We start from the raw sequence: 18,804 nt of genomic DNA on the forward strand, positions 1-18,804 counted from the left end.
TGATTTTCACATGTTCTTATCCATAACGATGGAACGCATTTTTGAATATTTTAAATAAGATCGAAGTCTCCTGTCTGCAATAACAATCGCTTGTTCTCTGTACGCTCCTATTCTGGGGAGATTTTTCCAGTACATCTCAGCTGATTGGCACTTTCTGATGTTAATTTTTTCAATTATAGGGTAACAAAATGCTATGGAGTGTCATTCTTGCAGCTGTTATCACTGTATGCGCATCACACGGTGCTGTTCGTAATCGTGAGTGTTTTTTTTTTCCTTTGTCATCTCAAAGAGGAACGGATCAACCAGGGAGAGCAGGTTTTGTTTACGGAAAGAAACATGAATTAGGAAGACTCAACTGAAGCATTCTTACAGGAACGTTCCTGCGTCTTTGTTTAGTGCGTTCTGTTTATCATTCTCATATAAAAGTTTCACACACATTCACAACTTCGTGAATAATAATGATTCGTGGCCTCTCATATTAAGAAAATCTGATTTTTAGCGCAAAGTTTTGGAAGATTTCAGGAATTTCGTAGAAAGATGAAAATATTGCGTACATCTTGCATTCTTACTATTATGTATGCAGTCTAAAATAATACAAAAAACCTTTAATTGTAAAATCTATACTTCCGAGTTTTAAATTGGTGTGACTTTCGAACTTTGTCACAGGTATCTTGGAAATAGGTTTTAAGGGGTTTTCATAATTCTGATTTTAGTCGTGGATTCATTCCTCGTTTCGTTTAATTTTTAGTACGAATGCACTCTCACTGGATATTGCTGATTTATTTTCCAAACTCTAACATGTTTTGTTGACCTATTCACGCAAAATTAGGAGTTATGGAAGAATATAACTCACAAATCCAGCAAATTAAGTACATGTGTTGGAAAGAAAATCAAATCCCATTGGAAGTATGGTGATTTTCCTCCTCGGAATAGGCCACAAGTTTTGTCTTCTCCAATAGACATCAATACCTTGGCTGAGTGAAAAAGTTTCCTCTTCCGCTCCGACAAGTACACTCACTATACGAATACGTTTGCGTGACCATTACCTTTTCAAGTTTTCAAGGATTTGTCAAGGAGCACAAAGGTGTTGCGAATGAAATTTATATAAGATGAAAAAAAGAACGAGCGGGGAAAATCGGTTTAATTTTCGTTAGCATGTTCCTATATTATCATTACCTAGTCCTTCATATGGTGCTATTATTAGGAATCGATGACCCACTTTTGATCCAGAACCATTCACATGATCATAAATGCTCATTACCTGTCGTCATTACCGCCTTGCGCAACAATGCCCCCACAAACAATGGAATAAAAAGAATTGCACGACTTCGGTCTCAACTTACGCAATCTTTTGTCCAACCGATACTAGAATGTGGTGTCGGATTGAGTGTACAGGTCACACAAAACTATGGATAAGTGTAAAACTATGGATACTTAGCTAAATTACTCCTTTAGACTCAAAAAGAGGTTCTGAAATATAACAACGTTCTTAGAATTTAATTAAAACCTTATGTACTTGGCGATTACAAGGATTGCCCCCTCAACCACGGTTTGCTCTTAACCTTTTATGCTACATTTTATTTTTTACACTTTATGAATCATAAAATTTTGAACTGTTGCTGAGAATAGAGTCTAAAATAGGAATTACTTTCAAAAGTAATTGAAATTGTTCAAAAATTCTCATTAAAGAATTTCCATTGAAAATCCTTTTAATACAAAACAATGGTGATGCTAATGTGGTTGATGAAAAATTGAATCAGTGATTGTTTGATGAGCCAATATCTCATAGAATCTAGGAGATTTTAGATAATCCATTTTTTTTTTAAAGTTCTGTAATTGTTGTCACTTTTGCACTGAAATGACCATGTAAGCTATTTTAGAACATGTTGGGAAAGAAAATCTTTGTGAACAAAGCTAGAATAGAACAATGGTCTTTACTCCCTACGTCGTTGTCCTGGCATGGAGCTTTTGGATAAAATAGCGCAACGAAACGAAGCCGATGTATAATTTGTACATAATAGTTAGTAGTTACATAGTTTGTACACAATTACAGTAAACTACAGTACGTAGATAACTGTCTAATCACACATTTGACTCTTTTTTTTGGTGGTGTTACTGTAACATTTCCTCACACATGTGCTTATACTCATTTTCATCTGATATTTCGGACAAAATTTTCAATAAAAGTTCTTGTGTAATCTAAAATAGTGACGTTAACGGTTTGTCTACTCAAACGGAAACAAAATCCGGATTTCCATTATCCACATATGCTCCTTTGTTTCGCATATTTCTGTTATCTACATCATTAGAATGACTAATCATTTTAATTTCAATTTTTTGATGCGCTAAAATGTTTTCCGTTGTTTTCAGATTCAACCGAGATAATTCATCGCGATCTTTCTCAAACTTCTCGAGCTCCTGTGAAAAGTGACTATTTGCGACCATGCTACTTTACTAATTGGGCACAATACAGGTTTACTATTTTTTTGCGAAAAAAATAAAATAAAAAGTACTTTAGAAATGTACTCTAATTCGAACAAATTATAGAAATGGGAGAGGGAAATATATGCCTGAAGATTATGTTCCTGGATTGTGTACCCATATTCTTTTCGCATTCGGATGGATGAACGAGGATTACACAGTGAGGTATGTCCTAAAGATGTTATTTTTAGGATTTCTCTTTAAAGGCTGTTCTTCTTTCATAGTGGTGGTGTGTGCTTGCTCGCACGACATCCTATAATTCTCGATTTTCCAGAGCATTCGATCCGGCTGATTTACCGAACGATTGGGCCGGGAATGGAATGTTTAAAAGAGTGAACGCTCTTAAGAACACGGATCCAGCTCTCAAAACTCTTTTGTCGATTGGTGGATGGAGTTTTGGCACTCGTTTGTTCAAGGTATATTTGTTTTAAAAATAATACATGGATTTTGCCCCTTAATTTTTTTTTGGTCTTGCAAAAATAGGAAAGAATCTTTAAGCAGTTTAGAACAGTATATTGTAAAAAAATAAATGGCTGTTTTTATTCAGGATATGTCTCAAACCCCTGTTCGTCGAAAAGTCTTCATTACCTCAGCGATCGCTTTCGTTCGTAAATGGGATTTCGATGGTATCGATATTGATTGGGAGTATCCTTCTGGTCCAGATGATGTTAGGAACTATGCAAGTTTCATCCAGGTGAGTAAATATAATAATATGTGTCGACCCTATAGCCGTACTTTCTTTAAACGTTTTCATCCAGGAACTCCATGACGCTTGTGTTGAAGAAGCGATTCAAGCCTCCAGGGCACGTCTTCTGGTCACTGCTGCTGTATCTGCTGGAGAGAGTACTATCGACGCAGGTTACGATGTGCCTACCATAGCACGGTTCGATAATTTTCTATGTTCTAGTGATTTTTTTTAAAACAAAATCGTGGATTTTTCTCTTTAAGAAGTCTGGATTTCATTCTTCTCATGAACTATGATTTCCATGGCGCATGGAGCACAGAAACAGGCTTTAACTCTCCACTTTATGCAAGGGAAGATATGCCAGAAGGGGAGAAAGTCTGGAATATTGTAAGCTCGTTTTATGATCTTCTATATTCTAAGGATACCCTGACAATTCGAATTCCAGGATTGGGCTGCTAACCACTGGCGCGAAAAGGGAATGCCCAAAGAAAAGATCATTATCGGAATTCCAACATATGGACGAGGTGATTTGAAGTATTCGATGTAGGAGTGAAAATGTACTAACGTTAATAATTTAGGATGGACCCTGAAAGATCCGAAAAACATCACCGTCGGCACCATTGGATCACCAGCTAGAATCACTACTTTCACACAAGAAGCAGGAGTGGCATCCTTCTATGAGGTCTGGTTCATAGCTTCATGGCTCGTTCATTGTTTTTGTTGAAAACCCGAAAAAAAAAACTTTGTTTACATTACGGATCTATTTGCAGCGTTCTTATTTTTATCAGCTCTATCGGAAAATGCACATTTTAATCTTTTATGTAAGCAAATAATTCCGGATTTTAGTTCTGTGAAATGCTTGCGACTGGGGCTACACGGTATTGGCATGCGGAACAACAGGTCCCATATCTAGTACAAGGTGATCAATGGTGGAGTTATGATGATGAGGAGTCTATTAGCAATAAGGTTGATGATTTTCTTTGGAGGAGACTGGAAATTCTTCGATTTTCATTCCCATATATTTAGGTTGCATGGATTAAACGAAATAAATATGGAGGTGCTTTCGTTTGGACATTGGATTTTGATGATTTCAATGCGAAATGCTCAAATTCCAATGGACAACTATATCCACTAATTAGCATTATTGCTAAGGAATTAGGAGGTGTAACTATTCCAACGGTAAGGTATTATGGATACAATTTTGCTATTTTAATTTCTTAATTTTGCTATTTTAAGAAATTGAACTATTCTATCCTTTTAAATTATTCACTTACTATTACTTTCACTTCAATTATTCAATTATTGATGGTGCTTAATAATAATAGTAATAGTAATGAGGACATGAATAATTGTATAATAATAACAATAATAATAATAATAATAGTAATAATAATAACAATAATAATAATAATAATAATAATAATAATAATAATAATAATAATAATAATAATAATAATAATAATAATAATAATAATAATAATAATAATAATAATAATATGAATGATAATAACTGCATGAACTATAATAATTATCCGTTCTTGCTTCACCAATAATAATATTGTTCCCGTACTTTTTGTAGATTTTTCCGAGATTTTCAAAAACCATCTATCCTGATTTGACTACCCAGATAATACCTGCATATGTTAAATTACTATCGAAAGCAATCCCAATTATCCAGATATCAGACATGAAAAGATTTTTTAAAGATTTTCCTGCGCTTTCTTTTTCAACGCAAGAGCAACCACTTACTCCTAATTTGTATAACGGTCTAAAATAACATAATCCTATTGTTAATGAGGGTAATCTTATAACTGTTATTGTGGTTGGTGTTGAAATAATGAATGTCTGCTGTTCTCTTGTTATTTTGGAAAAATTCGTGTTCGAATCAACTTGTTTTTTTTTCGTAGAAGGAGTGTCTCAACGCCATTTCAATAAAAACCTGATGTTGATACAGCGCAAGCGGAGCAATGTCGCCTTAGCAGTGGAGACGGCAGAATCTAATGGATAAACGCTGGAAGGAAATCCCTGCACTTTTTTTGAATTCATAAGGATTACCCGAAAACCGGAAGAAAAAACTGGGGTCACAAATAATAAATACTGCAAAAAAGGAGTTCTTAAAAAAGAACAAAAAGTAAGAGGTGGTAGATTGGAGGAATGAGCAATTGTTCTGGTGTATTTTAGCTTTCTGGATGTCTTTATATTTACTGTAACTAAGTATTCGTTGAGATACGAAATCCACCAATAGTTTCCAGAATGAAAATTTGGAAGTATCTAGCTCCTAATATTAATATTCCTTGTCATTGTAAGCGCTTATCATAAGTGATTGGTTTGTGAGTCTTAAAAAGTTTACTTCCAGAAGGGCAATCCTATTCCTACCACTAAGACTACAACTACAACTACACCTACGAAACCGATCATCTCATCATCCACTTCACTTCCAACAACTGCGCCACTCCCAACAACAACACTTCCAGCGGTAGTTCCCTCATTGTCGATGATTTGTGAGAAAAAATCGGATGGATTCCATGCATGGGAAAGCAGTTGCTCACAGTTTCTTCTTTGCCTCAAAGGTACATTCACCAGCAGCAGTCCTCAATTCACAGAAAACGAGATTTTCTATTTCTTTGATGTTTAAGGCTCCGGTTACGTCATGTCGTGCCCGTCTGCGATGCATTTTTCCCGTTCGCGGGGATATTGTGTGCAGATCGCTGACTCGGACTGTGCACCACCGACAACCGTCACGTCCACCTTAACTACAACAACAACAACAAAAACACAAGAATTGGAGAGTGAGTTCGTACAAAGTGCTATGAAATTCAGCTATTCATAGTCAAAAAAAAAACAAAAATGTTTAAGAAATAGCGAGGAAATATTAAATTTTTCATAACGTTGTGCAGCAAATCCAAAAAAAAACGTCATAAGATTGAAAAGGTGGGACCTTTGCTACCAACGGGTATTTTGAAAGAAGAAGTCAAAAAAAAACAATAGGAATAAACTAATAAAACAAAAGCGTTAAGATTATTTCGAGAGAATAATGAATCTTCCGTAATCTTGACTAGCAAATTTAAGAAAAGGGTTATGATATTGAAACTATATCAGTTTCGGTTACCACATGAAATTTCAAGAAATTAAACTTGGATTAGTTAATTTTGGACTGGCGATGATATCGCTCAGAGTAACATGGTAACCATTCCAGGAAACTGGGAATAATTACTATTTATAAATGTTGGCACTATATGCTTTGAAAACTGTGTGAGTAATAGAATCGCGAATAAAGAAATGTCAGAAATTAAAGCTGGAACGACAAGAACAGTGTAGATTTATTCACTTAAAATGAATTTGCAAAAGAATTCAATCTTAATCCTGTACGCGGATTCATTGAAAATCGTTGCACCTGCAACCAGAAATCCGGACAAAAAATAGACTTCCGAAAGGTTCTGCAAACAATAAGCAGCGCGCAAGGTCCGGTGTTGTACAATGGGCTAGTATGATGACGATTATATATGAGGAAAAAATAAAATAGGTTAGTACTCTCTTTTGACTTTTTTACCGTAGTAAAATTCTTTAGTGCATATCAAGTACATGGAAGGTTGTCCTATTTATCGAAAGAAAACTAGCAGTTGTACTTTTGGTTAGTTCTTTTGTTGAGTATTGGATTACTGGGAAACTGCACTACTTGCATAACTAACTTAAAACATCTAAAGAAAATTCGATTTCCGGAATGCTATGGATTTTCGGAAACTAGAATTAGTTTCTGCCTTTGTGATAAACGAGGAAAACATATCTGAGCAGCTCATAGCATCCTCGAGACTGGCGGATCATCAACTATGAGTAAGATATACGTGAGTGGGAACACAATCAACGATTTTTTTTTTTTTGCTACTATAAATCCAGTCGGGTTGGGGCTAGTGGAATGGGTAGGAGGTCCTGCTGTAATTGCACGATCGATGGTTCGAAACCACCCCAGTGCGAATCAAGCCTTACACCCCTCGGGGACGATAAATTGTTACCAAACTCGTCTGGGAGTTCGGAATCATTAACGTCATGCGCTTTATTCTCCCTCCTTCTGTAGAGTCATAAATATAAGAATGGCTCTTTTTAAGGTTGTATCCAGTCGATATAGAGCTTCGGTTGGGTCCCGCATTCAATTTGAAGTTGCGATGTTAATCTCAACACTTCACGTTTTTAGACGCAACAAATATCCTGGACATGAATATCCAATACAGGGTCCCTTCGGAAATTTACCACCTGGATCATCCCGAGATTGCAATCATCGCCAACTTTCAGCTCTCATCTGAATTATATTGGTCCCATGTGAAGTTACTGTTTAGATGGAAAAATATTTTTGTTCGATCAGCCAACTGATAACGATTGCATCTAATCCACTCTTGAACCAAGCCACATGAGCGTTACATATCCACAGCAATGCGAGTGATTTTACACACTCCCTCATCCCTCCGTCTTCCTAAATAAACTAAACTGTATCGCGGTCATCCAGTTGAACACGTTCTGCGCCGACTATAGCTTCTGATGAGCGCTACCTTGTTTTGTTGGGACGGGTAGTCTTCAAACAGATACATAGCGAACTTTCATTCTTCCGGACTCTGTCTGGAATAGAAGGATTACATTTATGGACAGCTATAAGCAGTGAAACATTTCTAAGAACCACTTTTACTAATATGTCTCCTATTCTTTACTGGAAGAAAAGCGAATACACTTTGAAGTAGCGGGGATTGTAATGCAAGTTCGTTACTAACGGATGTTTTCGAATAATGTATTTCTGTTTTTATAAACTGTTTACGTAAACGATGAAAACTTTCGAGGTGAACCACTTTTTGCAGACCTTAATTGGAATTCACATCATCAGAGGTCACGTTTAAAAAAAACAGTTGTATCCCATACTCAAACCATATAAATAATATTTTTCAGTGTTCAAATGCAATTCGGACGGTTTCTACGCTGACCTGAAAAATTGCCAAAAATTCATAAGATGTGTGAATGGAATCTCGTATAATTTTGATTGCCCTAGTGGTGAGAACAAATAGTTTAACTTCCGTTTATATTGCTAATTTTTCTTTTGATTATTTTCAGGTTTATCATTCCATTCCGATTCGCTGATGTGTGATCATCCAGATCCGTCAAAATGTGCTGGATTTAATTAATTTACTATTTTCTTTCTTGCACTAGTGTCTATACGTTTTTCTTTATTGTAAATACGGTTTCACATTCTTTCATTGCCCATTGAGGGTAAAATCATCTCAGATCACCCCGTCAGTCTTTCCTTTGACTTAGCACTTTCAATACCACTTTTTAATATTTGCTTCATTGTTACTGGTTTATTTATGGCAGTATTAATAAAGAAACCTCAAATCAAAAATCTTTATTGCTTCTTTTGGTGATCTTATTATAATATAGTGCAAGAAAGATCAATCACTAACACGTTCTTTAACCTGAAACTGCAGAAATGCACCCGGATCGATAATTGATTTGGAGTTTTCCGGCGGAAAGCTACATCTGAGCACTAAACAACTTACTGTGTAAAGTTTCTATTTCATGCGAAAAAATAGAGGGGTTTTCAGAGCGATTAATTGATTAACAAGTATTTTTTAGTTGGACAACATGAGATAATTTGTTAGTGTCCAATATAACTGAAGACCTGCATGAAATATCAGAAACACGCCAAGAACTTGTAATATCAGGACAAGTGCTTGAAGAATAATACTGGACGAATTCGGATAATTTCGGTGATCCTTCCATAAATTATGGAATATCTGCCAAAGATTTTCATACAATTTTTTTCCTGGTATTTCTTTAGAGAAATTCTCGGATACTTCCTGAAATCATGTTATGTTTCGAAGCTGAAGTAAAATGATTTAAAATACCGATAATAAGAAACTTGCATGAGCTGTCTTCTGCGAAGTTTCTGGAAGATATTTGTAATTTATAGCCACATACAACATATTCATAGTGATAAAAGGAATCAGCACCATCGTCGTTCCAATCTTGTTTACAGCGGTCAGTAAAATGGCTGTTAATATACCGCCAAAGACATTCTAAACAGCAGATTTTTTAAAATGGTTTGGCGTTTTTTTCTGTTTTGATCTGCACAGTCTTTCAAAAAAACAAAATTAAATTAAAATATCATTAAAGAACCGTTCATGTTAGAAAGTGTTTTTTTAATGCTATAGAAGTATATTATATATTGTTTGTGCAATATATAAAACATAGCAAAAAAAGTAAAAGTTTATTGAAATTTCCTTTTCTCCGAAATTCATAAACATTTCGGGATCTATGAAAGTCCGAGTGATTAGGGAATCCATCTTTTCCGTTCTGCTCCGAATCATTACTCGTGTTCGACTATAAAACATCAATCCAGAATTGGGAAAATCTCAATGTTGCTGTTCCTAGGGTGCGTGTAAAGAGGGTCCCGGCGGAATTTCCATCATGCCCCGGTCATGCCTCGTCAAGGCAATTAGCGATGGTGCGTGTCCTAAAGAGATTCACTTTCGTTGGCACCTAAATAACTGACTCTGCTTACCTACCGCTAATCATACACTGCGTCACCGGCTAGGATATAATTCACTATGTGTTGAATTGTTCTGGAGAATCAGACGCATTCACTGCAATTTTGTAACGTGAGGTGATCTCAATTAAGTAATCGTACCAGAAGCAAGAGAAATCCTCACGTGAAGTTTGAGATAAGGATGTATAGCTAATAGCTTCAAATTACGTGCATAAAAATTTTCGTTAATTCCAGCTCTCAAAAGTAACTCAAAAGTAATGAGAATTAACGTTATCCTGTAACTCCCAAGCTTTTTTGTAGCTTAACTTATTTCTGGACAGAGGGACCTTCTGTATCTCTGACTTCTTGGAACTTACAGGAAGAAAAAGAGTTCAAATTTGGTAAGATTCCTATACTTTCTGAAGGTGATAAAAAGACAAACTCACTCTCTTTCTTTATTAGAACACCATACAAAATCCCATGTACTTCTATCAAACTCTGTTATTCTTTGACTTATTCGGTAATTTCGACAGTTCACACCACTCTTCTTTACATATTTCCTTGTAACTGCGCAGTTTTCTGCGTCTCTGTGGTAGGAAGGACATTTATGGCGGTTGTCTGCGTCTTCATGAACGACTGGAGCGTGACCTCGTCGAGATATGTTCGCGTATCCGCCGGCATATCCACTGGGCACGTTATGTCTCGGAGGCATTCGCGGAGAATCCGCCGGGACCCTCTTTACCGTTCCCCCTGTTCCTACACCCTTTGTTTACTACTCCTTCATTTATTTACCCCTTTTTAGGGATGTTTTAAGTAACTGTTGCACTGAGGATAGAGTGATGCAGAGAAAGTGAAGGAAAATCTGCCATAGAAGACAAACCTGAACAATTCCGACTATAGCTGTACCGAGGATTTTGTCATTTGGAAGGAAAAGTTCCGGAACAATAGCGTATGCGCTTTCACCACTAATTGCTGCCGCAGACAGATCCATAGCTGCCAGAATAGCTAACGTGGCTGCTATCGGGAAGTCAGCTAATAATGAAAAGTATTTTTTTTTCTTTCTTCATAAATCTTCTTAATTCGAAAATCTCGAGTACCTCTTCCAAAATTAACAGAAATAATAGCGCACATCCCAATAACTACACTAAACATGGTTGGGACAAGCAGTAAGGATCGTCTTGTAAAATTCTCAAAGCACCTGAAAACCGTGAAATATCGTTCTTTGATAGTGTAAATCACACAGAAACTCATTTCTAGACTGAAAAGAAATCGTTCATCGGAAATTTCCCGGAAAAAAAACGTGAATTTTAGGGAAGCAATGAATGAAAAGTATTTTTCATTCATTGCTTCCCTAAAATTGCATTGCATTGCAAAAAGAAATAATTAAAAACTTACGCTAAAAGACCTATACTGATAAACGCTTGAGGAAGTGACATAAATAACGAGGCACGTTGTGCATTCCCCATTGTCATTCCAAATTTGCCAAAAATATGAGTTGAATAAGAAATCCAGAGCTGAAACCGTCTTTATTTCAAATTTTGCATAGAAGTTAATGAAGCAAGTTCGCTTACCCAGTCATCAAGGTGGACGAAACTTTGAACGAATAGTGCTAGGAGTAGTGGTCTTATAAATTGGCCGTTCTGGAAAGCTTTAATATGATATTGTTTATGGAATTAAGGAGTAGCGAGAAGGGCATCACCGTTAGAATTCAATGCTTTTGTTTTTTTTTTAGTAATAATGGATGTAAGTAGACTTCTTCTGTCGGATATACATTCTTTTGTTCACTAATTCAGTAATTTTTCTAGAACAGCAAAGAATGCCCAACTGATAGAGACATTTATTAAAATGACTTTCAAGACAACTGGATTTGGCATAAAAAGGTCAGAAAAAGAAAAAAGTAAAGAAAAAAAAAACAAAATAGAAACAGTTCACATATTCGCTATGAACTTCATTGATCTTTGTTATTGAAATGTCAAAATTTCTTAATAATTATATTTCCTACAACTACTATGGGTCCATAGTGAATATTGCGGAGGTAAAAAATGAGAAGTCTCTTTGTTCGAGAATCTCCATCTTTTTTCAATAGAATGCGATTTCTACTCATATTTTTCCATAATTGCACCGATATTTCCGAAAACAAAATGAGAAAAAAGGCTGTTTGCTTGGCTGTATACTAACTGATTAAAGAGCTAACCTTAAATCTGTCCTTAGCGAACGTAAGTGTTGACTTATCATCATCGACCTTTGCTGTTTCGTCCGATTTCTTTCGATTTCCGTTTTCGTCAATCCCATTTCCTTTCTGTAATTGTAACACTAATTTTAGAGCGTTATCTATGATTAGGAAACTGACTTATTTTAAACGGGTTTGATATAATGATATAGAATGGTTATATATGAAAAATGTTAATAATCTAAACACAAACTTTGAAAAAAGCTAGGGACTTCGTTTATTTGAATGAATTTAAAATGGAATTTAATAAATGTGCATGGTATAGTATGTAAAATGTAAAAGTATGTGAAGTTTCAGAATTTCCTAATCCCCTAATCGTTAACAATTCGTCAAAGCCAAGCTATTCTCGCTAATTGTAAACGGCCGTTAAAGTTTGACGTCAGCGCTTTGCATATTTCCATGAGAAATTGGAAAGTCGACTACAGCACATAGACGAGAATAGAACCGTTCAAAGCTTTGTATTTGTTTATTTAAATTTAAAACAGGACTAAATTTGCATTTTCATTTGCATTGGATTATTTGCATACGCCAATCTGGCAAATTTTCTGTTTTTGTAAAGAATTTTTTCAAAGGTATCACCCCACGAATCTGAGGCGGTACGGAATAAAAATACTCCACCTGAAATCCGTGACACTTCAGATTCGTGGGGTGATGTCTTTAACGGTGTTACTCTTAACAAAAGATCAGGTTGCTGCTCAATTTACGACGACCTAATTCCCTTGTTTACTTCACATTATCCTGAAGGGAACGACAATTTATAAGGGTAAGAAAAAATTCCGCTGAATGTGTTGTTTGAACAAGTGAAAAAACGACTATGATTATGCGGAGCATAGTAATGAGTTTCGCAGCGTTCAAAGGTTACTTTTTGTTCAGAAGTTATTCAGAAGAAGAAGAAAATACAATTTTTAACATGGAATTTTCTTGAACAAAAAGGATAAGAGCAAAATTGACTGAAAATTGCACAGAAATAGGATGAAACCTGCGAAGAAAGAACTCACTTGGTAAAAGAGTAACGCTTTCCTTGATTCATCTTCACGATTCTCCAGGAAGAAATACCTGAAATTAAAACTCCTTAAATGCCAAATATTTTTTTTAAATTTTTGTTTGTACGCCCTTCAAACAAATTATTAAGCCTCTAAATCAAAACGAGCTATGTAGTCTATGACAGTGAAACTGGAACTGAAAAAACAATCTGAAAAAAAAACAAAAACGAAAAAGGTCTGAAATATTTACCGAAGGCTCTCAGGTGCACGGGCAAGTATGAACAAAGCAGGTACGAGAGGAATAAGTGGCACTCCCATTGCAAGATACCATGTTGACGGTTTTCCTAGGAATTCTTCCAGAGAAATTACCATACCAGCGAGCTCACCCAAACATGCCCAAACGGTCTAGAAATCCTATATTTCTTCCCCCTATACTTTATTTTTTCTTATACTTTACCGAAATTTGGCTAAATTCTCGCCGTGTTTGCAACAGCATTACTGTAATTACTTACAAGAGTGGCTAAGGCAATGCCTCGTTTTTGTGTTGGAGGCAGTTCTGCAAGCATTACCGAACCGGCAGTCTAAATACGTCATATCGAGGATAAATAAATAACAATTTAGGTAATTACTTAAATTACTACCTGTACAATACCCTGTCCACATCCGTTAATAAATCGACCAATTGTGGCCGCTACCATACCTAATCTTACGTGAACCGTAACAAGTGTTAATAGAATTCCGACTAGATCAAGCACGCTACCTGGAATGAAAGACGAAATTGTAAATATATATCAATCGATAAACGAACTGAAAACTGTTGGTGGTCTGTAACCTGACTAAACAAGGAGATCAATCAATATTTAATTACCTATTAACATTTACTACACGTATTCAGCTCAATATTTGTTGCTTTATTTGACGCTTCATGGCCTGTTTTAGAGGATTTTTTACGGTAAATTGCAAAAGAAAAAATAACTGGCTCATAATTACCATTCTGTTTCTTTTAAGCGGTTGTACAACTAGGAATAATGTATGAAAATGTAAACAAAATAATGTATAAAAAACTGTAGAACAAGGACGTGGACAGGCGGACTACCTACGAAAAATAACAAAAGAAAAATTAAGAAGAAAAAAAAACCACAAAAAACATTCTATGCGTGCACCCTATGGGTCCAGTTATAGCGCGGCAGCATGTGTGAGTGATAATTTAAAGTAGATATGAGTGATATTATCCAAAAAATGATTTCTTGCCAACTTTATGAACACGGTGAGAAAATCCACCACCGTGTTTTTTAATGTTATATATTCCTTGACTAATTAATCTTATTCAATTAAGAGCATAACAAAGTCAAGATGGGTTCTAGTTAAGTTCCCCAGCTTATTAAATGTGTTAGAAAGTAGTTTAGAAAAGGAAGCATAAAGAAAAGACGAAAACACTGTTCTAAAATGCAAATGATTGTAAGAAAAATGCAAAATTTCGTACTCTAAGAGGCAAGAAAATTCCATTTCACTCAATTTTTGTTAAAATTGCAACTTAAACATTTGTGAACACAAATAATTTCCCTTTATATGAATGTGTAGATTAGATCACTTACCTAGTACAACTGGAAATTTGCGACCTCGTTGTCTAGACAGAAATATGGAAGCAAAGCACCCGAATGCAAGTCCGTAAATTCGTGACGAGACCATTATTTCCCATGCAATGTCAGCTAAAACTTGGAAAACCGTTGTTCGATAGGTTCTTATGCAATACTTATGTGTATAAAAAATTTCCGCTGACCATCTTCTTTATTTTTGTAGACCGTTAATAGAAAAGGCTTTGCTGCTGGTAATAAATTATCCATAACACTGTCCAGGAAAAGCTGTAAATGTATGGATCGTTGGACGGTAAAAATAATGATTCTTCCACCACTGGACTTTGGACACTTTAATCCAGTGTTGGACATTTCTGTTTTCTGGAGTAGAATTCTATTTAATACAGGTACCATACTAATTAATTAATTTATTTCAAAGGCAACAAAAAAACGAATTTACTTACATCTAATTTTATCTTTTTTCGCTTATGTGACCTCCTTCTTTATCCGGGACCTTTCGCCATTTTGGTAGAGGAGTTTTAATCCCCTGTTCATTAAATTTCGTCTCCTATGGAAAAATATGATTCTAGGTAAGCTCGCACTTCATCTGTGTTTCTGAAATTTCATTCCTTAGGGAATGTTCCATCGATCGAAATATGTGAAAATCAGATAGTGCTATGTCTGGAGATTATGTGGGATTCGGTAAAGTATCCCAGTTTAACTGCCCCATTTTTTCCTGGGTTAATCTCGCTGCGTGCAGCCTGGCATTATTGTGCTGCATTAGACGCAAAACCCATATACGCTGCCTATAAACGTTCCCAATTTCCTGAAGATGTCCTAGAACAAGTAGCCTGAAGAGTGTTTGCTAATTCCTGAATTCTCTTTCGTTTCGGATCAGTTTTCACCAGTTATTTTAAAACGTCATTATCAAACTTAAGAAGGCGTCCACTTCGATTGTCACCAGACAAGTCAAAATCAGTGCTGGAAAATTTTCTCCACCAGCGTCGTCACTTATTGACCCCAAATACCTCCCCATACACTTCATAAATCTTCCTTATCGCAACCGTCGCATTAATACCCGATCGAAAATGAAACAGCATGGAATGACGTAAATGTTCTTCAGTTGGTTGATTGTCCACAATTTTAAAACTTGGTGCGATAAAAATTCTTTAGTTTAATTGTCACAGAAGTCAAGGCTACGAGTTGTAATATTTCAGTATAAAACACTTCTTTATGCATTCGCGTTCCAAACTAGACTGAAGCATTCCACACTATTAATAATTGATTGACCCCTAATACGTAGAGTGAACGTCCTCCATAAGAAAGTAAGTCGAACTTCACTTAGAACATTTCTAGGATTTCCACGAAAAAAAGTAGTTGGTAGTTGTAATCCAGCAACAGCAATTAGCTTTCCCGAGCACTTCTTTTGCATTTACAGCGAATGAGACTAAAAATTGTTCCCGAAACTCATTTGGAAATGAAGAGAGAGCGAACACGGATAACGCTGTATACTCCGTGAAAATAGGACCCTCTTTATAAATTAAGCCTTACTTTTATATTATGATAGAATATTCTACCTATAAAGTTTTTAAAAAACGTAGTGGAGAAGTTTGCTATGCGGAGTTATATTTTAAAAAGTCAATACGAGCTATTGTAAGAAAACATTCATTAATAGTCAGAGGTCATTGAAACATGGATCATGATAAAATTTTTAAACGCCATTAGAAAAACATAAAATAACGACAGTAAAATTTAAAAAATATGAATACAAAATAGAAATAAAAATAACGCAGGCGTTTTTTATCTGCACAAATGCACATTTAATATCCTCTGCTGACCACCTTCTTCATCTTTTCTAAACTGTCAAAACAAAAACTAATATAACAAAGTCCTTAGTTAGGATTTCTAACCACTTCAAGGACTTTAAGGATTGTTTCATCATATCATCAGTGTATCTATGTGAAGGACATTCATCCCTGTATATTTTCAGATCAAAATTAATTCTAGAATAATTATGAACTTTATATTGTGATGTGAGCAGTATGTTGAGTTTCTATCTGATCAAGATCACATGTGTTCCGTCTGTCAGCTGAAATCCTCCAATGTAAACATTCGGATCAATAATTTTTAAGCATCGGTTCAAAAGAAAAATGGATTTCGGGTGAAATGATAAAACACTTTATATATTTATGAATTCATTGAAGAATGAATATGTGCGTAGATGTACTAGTTGTTTCTTATTTCGATAGTTCTTCCACATAAGAGGAAATAGTTAGAATTTAATATCTATGCACATCTTTTACTGAGATTAAGAAAAAAACTTTACCATAAAATGACTAGCCACTCCAATACTGAGAACGACAAGCGCAAGACGAAGATTTGGCGAAGCTGAGGGACAAATAGACGCACTAGATGATACACGAATAGAAACATCGCCTGATTTCATACTTACCTAAACAGTGATATATTTGTAATGTTAAATAGAAAGAAAATTGAATGGAAACTTATAAAAACTTATGAAAACCTAGAATAAATAAGAACTTTTTACTTAAATATTGATTTCATACTTTCATATCGTTCCTACTGAAAGTAGAAAAGATGAAGAAAAAAACCAGACTTTCAGAATCTTAAAAGTTAGTGAAAAATAATACTAGTGGTGATATATAATAAAAAAACTATGAAATGAGAGAAATATGAATGATAAAAGTACCCCAGCATCATAAAGAAAGTTCGTACAAATATTAGGAATTCTGAAAGAACCATGATAAAGCACTGTATTGAAAATAATCCCTACTAATCAGTGAAAACTGGTAAGATAAGAAGATGTGAGATAAATAAGATAAGGAAACAAGTAAATAAAGGTCACTTTTTAATTCAAATGATAATGACGTCATTAAACAACTGGAAAGAGGAAAGGAGGCTATGGGAACATAAACATCCTAACGTCTTCACAAAACAGATGCGCCAGCATTGTGAGGAGGAGGTCAATACATACACACAGCTGATTCGAGGCAATAGGACAAGAGAGACACCGTCATAATCCCCAAGAATATGAAATTTTTGCTTATAAACAGCATATTATTTCTAAAAAGAGGAAAAATCAGGAAAAAAAAAAGATTATCAGACGTCTATGCACAGGAGTATTTATTGTTTCAGAATGAGGTATAAAAAACTTGTTTGGTAACTGAAAAACGTCTAACGGAGTTGGTTGCGATGACGGAGAACTGTCATATTTGAAGATTTCATTAGAAATTAACAAATTCAGTCTGTGAATGCATACACGAATGAGACGTGAAATGTGAGATGAGGCTGAAACATGTCAAAAAAACAATTAGTTTTCGCCAGCTGAAGGTGAAAACGAAAAATAAATTAGCAAGTTAAAAAAGAGCTGAAAGCAAGGAAAATTTTAGTTGGCTTACTAATAGAATGAAACATCGCGATGCATTAGTCATTGCACAATGATACAGTTTAAGTGGAAGATCATTCCAAGAGATTGTAAGAAGGGGTGCGAAAAAAACTCAATTTTTAGATGTGAACTGAGGAAAAACTCTGGTATAGAATGTATAAACTCGCGAAAAATCCTCACTACATGAAAATCATCGTTGTAAAATTGATCACATTAGGAGTACTGTAGAAAAATCTCTTTAAAAGAAGTATAGAAGTAGGATTTGAGTTGAGTGAGTTTAAAGAATTATATTAATATAAATTGGTGAGTTGTCTCTCAATTAGAATCGATCGAATTTTCACTGCTAAATGCTGAAATTTATGTGGGTAGTAGTAGTTGTGCAATAGGTTGAAAAATATTTTATAGGCGTTTTCTTTTTCAAATTATATCTTAACCAAAAAGAAAATTTCATAGGCCGAATTAACAAGACGCTCTTCTCTATTGTTTATAGTTTTCTATCATCGCTCAGCAAGTTTTTTGTTCTTTTTTGAGTTTTTGTTTCGTGTTTTTCATGCATCATTCGATGCCCTCCATACACAACACAAATCTTGCCCTCAGCTTCCGCGGCCCTAGCACCTCGATTAAGCACAAAAAGAAGATGATGTCGAAAAGCAAAAAGAAAGGAAGGTGGCGTTTTGTCCATTTGACATTGCACTTTAGTACAAAAACAAGATAAAAAAACGTCTTTTTATAAAACCAAAAAGGTACCTTCCATGTAAGATTAAATTTTGTCTACTCTTTTTCCTTTTTCTTCTTTTGTTTTGTGCGGCTACCTTTAAATTGGTAAAAACACTTACAAATTATTTCTTGACTCATTGTGAAGGAATTTATTAATAACAAGAACAATAATAACAAAATGCAGGAAATCTGCTACTCAAATGCAGAATTAATTTGATAACTGTCA

General features: G+C 35.1%; 2 protein-coding genes across 3 annotated transcripts; one reads left to right on the forward strand and one right to left on the reverse strand.

Moving 5' to 3' along the window:
• Positions 1-188: 188 nt before the first annotated feature.
• Positions 189-8,328, forward strand: RB195_025613 (uncharacterized protein; the record flags this gene model as incomplete). Its single annotated transcript, XM_064213835.1, has 15 exons — positions 189-255; positions 2,371-2,473; positions 2,548-2,646; positions 2,756-2,897; positions 3,029-3,175; positions 3,240-3,364; positions 3,430-3,553; positions 3,612-3,690; positions 3,745-3,848; positions 4,013-4,132; positions 4,193-4,345; positions 5,523-5,736; positions 5,803-5,955; positions 8,096-8,197; positions 8,258-8,328. 15 exons carry the CDS (start codon positions 189-191, stop codon positions 8,326-8,328), a joined length of 1,803 nt encoding a protein of 600 aa, XP_064069716.1.
• Positions 8,329-8,977: 649 nt separating this feature from the next.
• On the reverse strand, positions 8,978-16,901 carry RB195_025614 (uncharacterized protein; the record flags this gene model as incomplete). 2 transcript variants are annotated; one of them, XM_064213836.1, is made up of 14 exons in its annotated part: positions 8,978-9,000; positions 9,063-9,219; positions 10,549-10,700; positions 10,766-10,866; positions 11,064-11,182; positions 11,240-11,308; positions 11,863-11,967; positions 12,897-12,954; positions 13,132-13,286; positions 13,394-13,462; positions 13,523-13,641; positions 14,477-14,590; positions 14,662-14,743; positions 16,782-16,901. In XM_064213836.1, 14 exons carry the CDS (start codon positions 16,899-16,901, stop codon positions 8,978-8,980), a joined length of 1,443 nt encoding a protein of 480 aa, XP_064069717.1. The 2 variants fall into 2 exon arrangements, with proteins under 2 accessions (XP_064069717.1, XP_064069718.1); XM_064213837.1 differs by lacking the exon at positions 8,978-9,000 and having other exon boundaries at positions 9,040-9,219.
• Between the last annotated feature and the right edge of the window lie 1,903 nt (positions 16,902-18,804).

This window comes from Necator americanus, chromosome X (assembly GCF_031761385.1).
Source record: "Necator americanus strain Aroian chromosome X, whole genome shotgun sequence".
NCBI classification, from domain to species: Eukaryota; Metazoa; Nematoda; class Chromadorea; order Rhabditida; family Ancylostomatidae; genus Necator; species Necator americanus.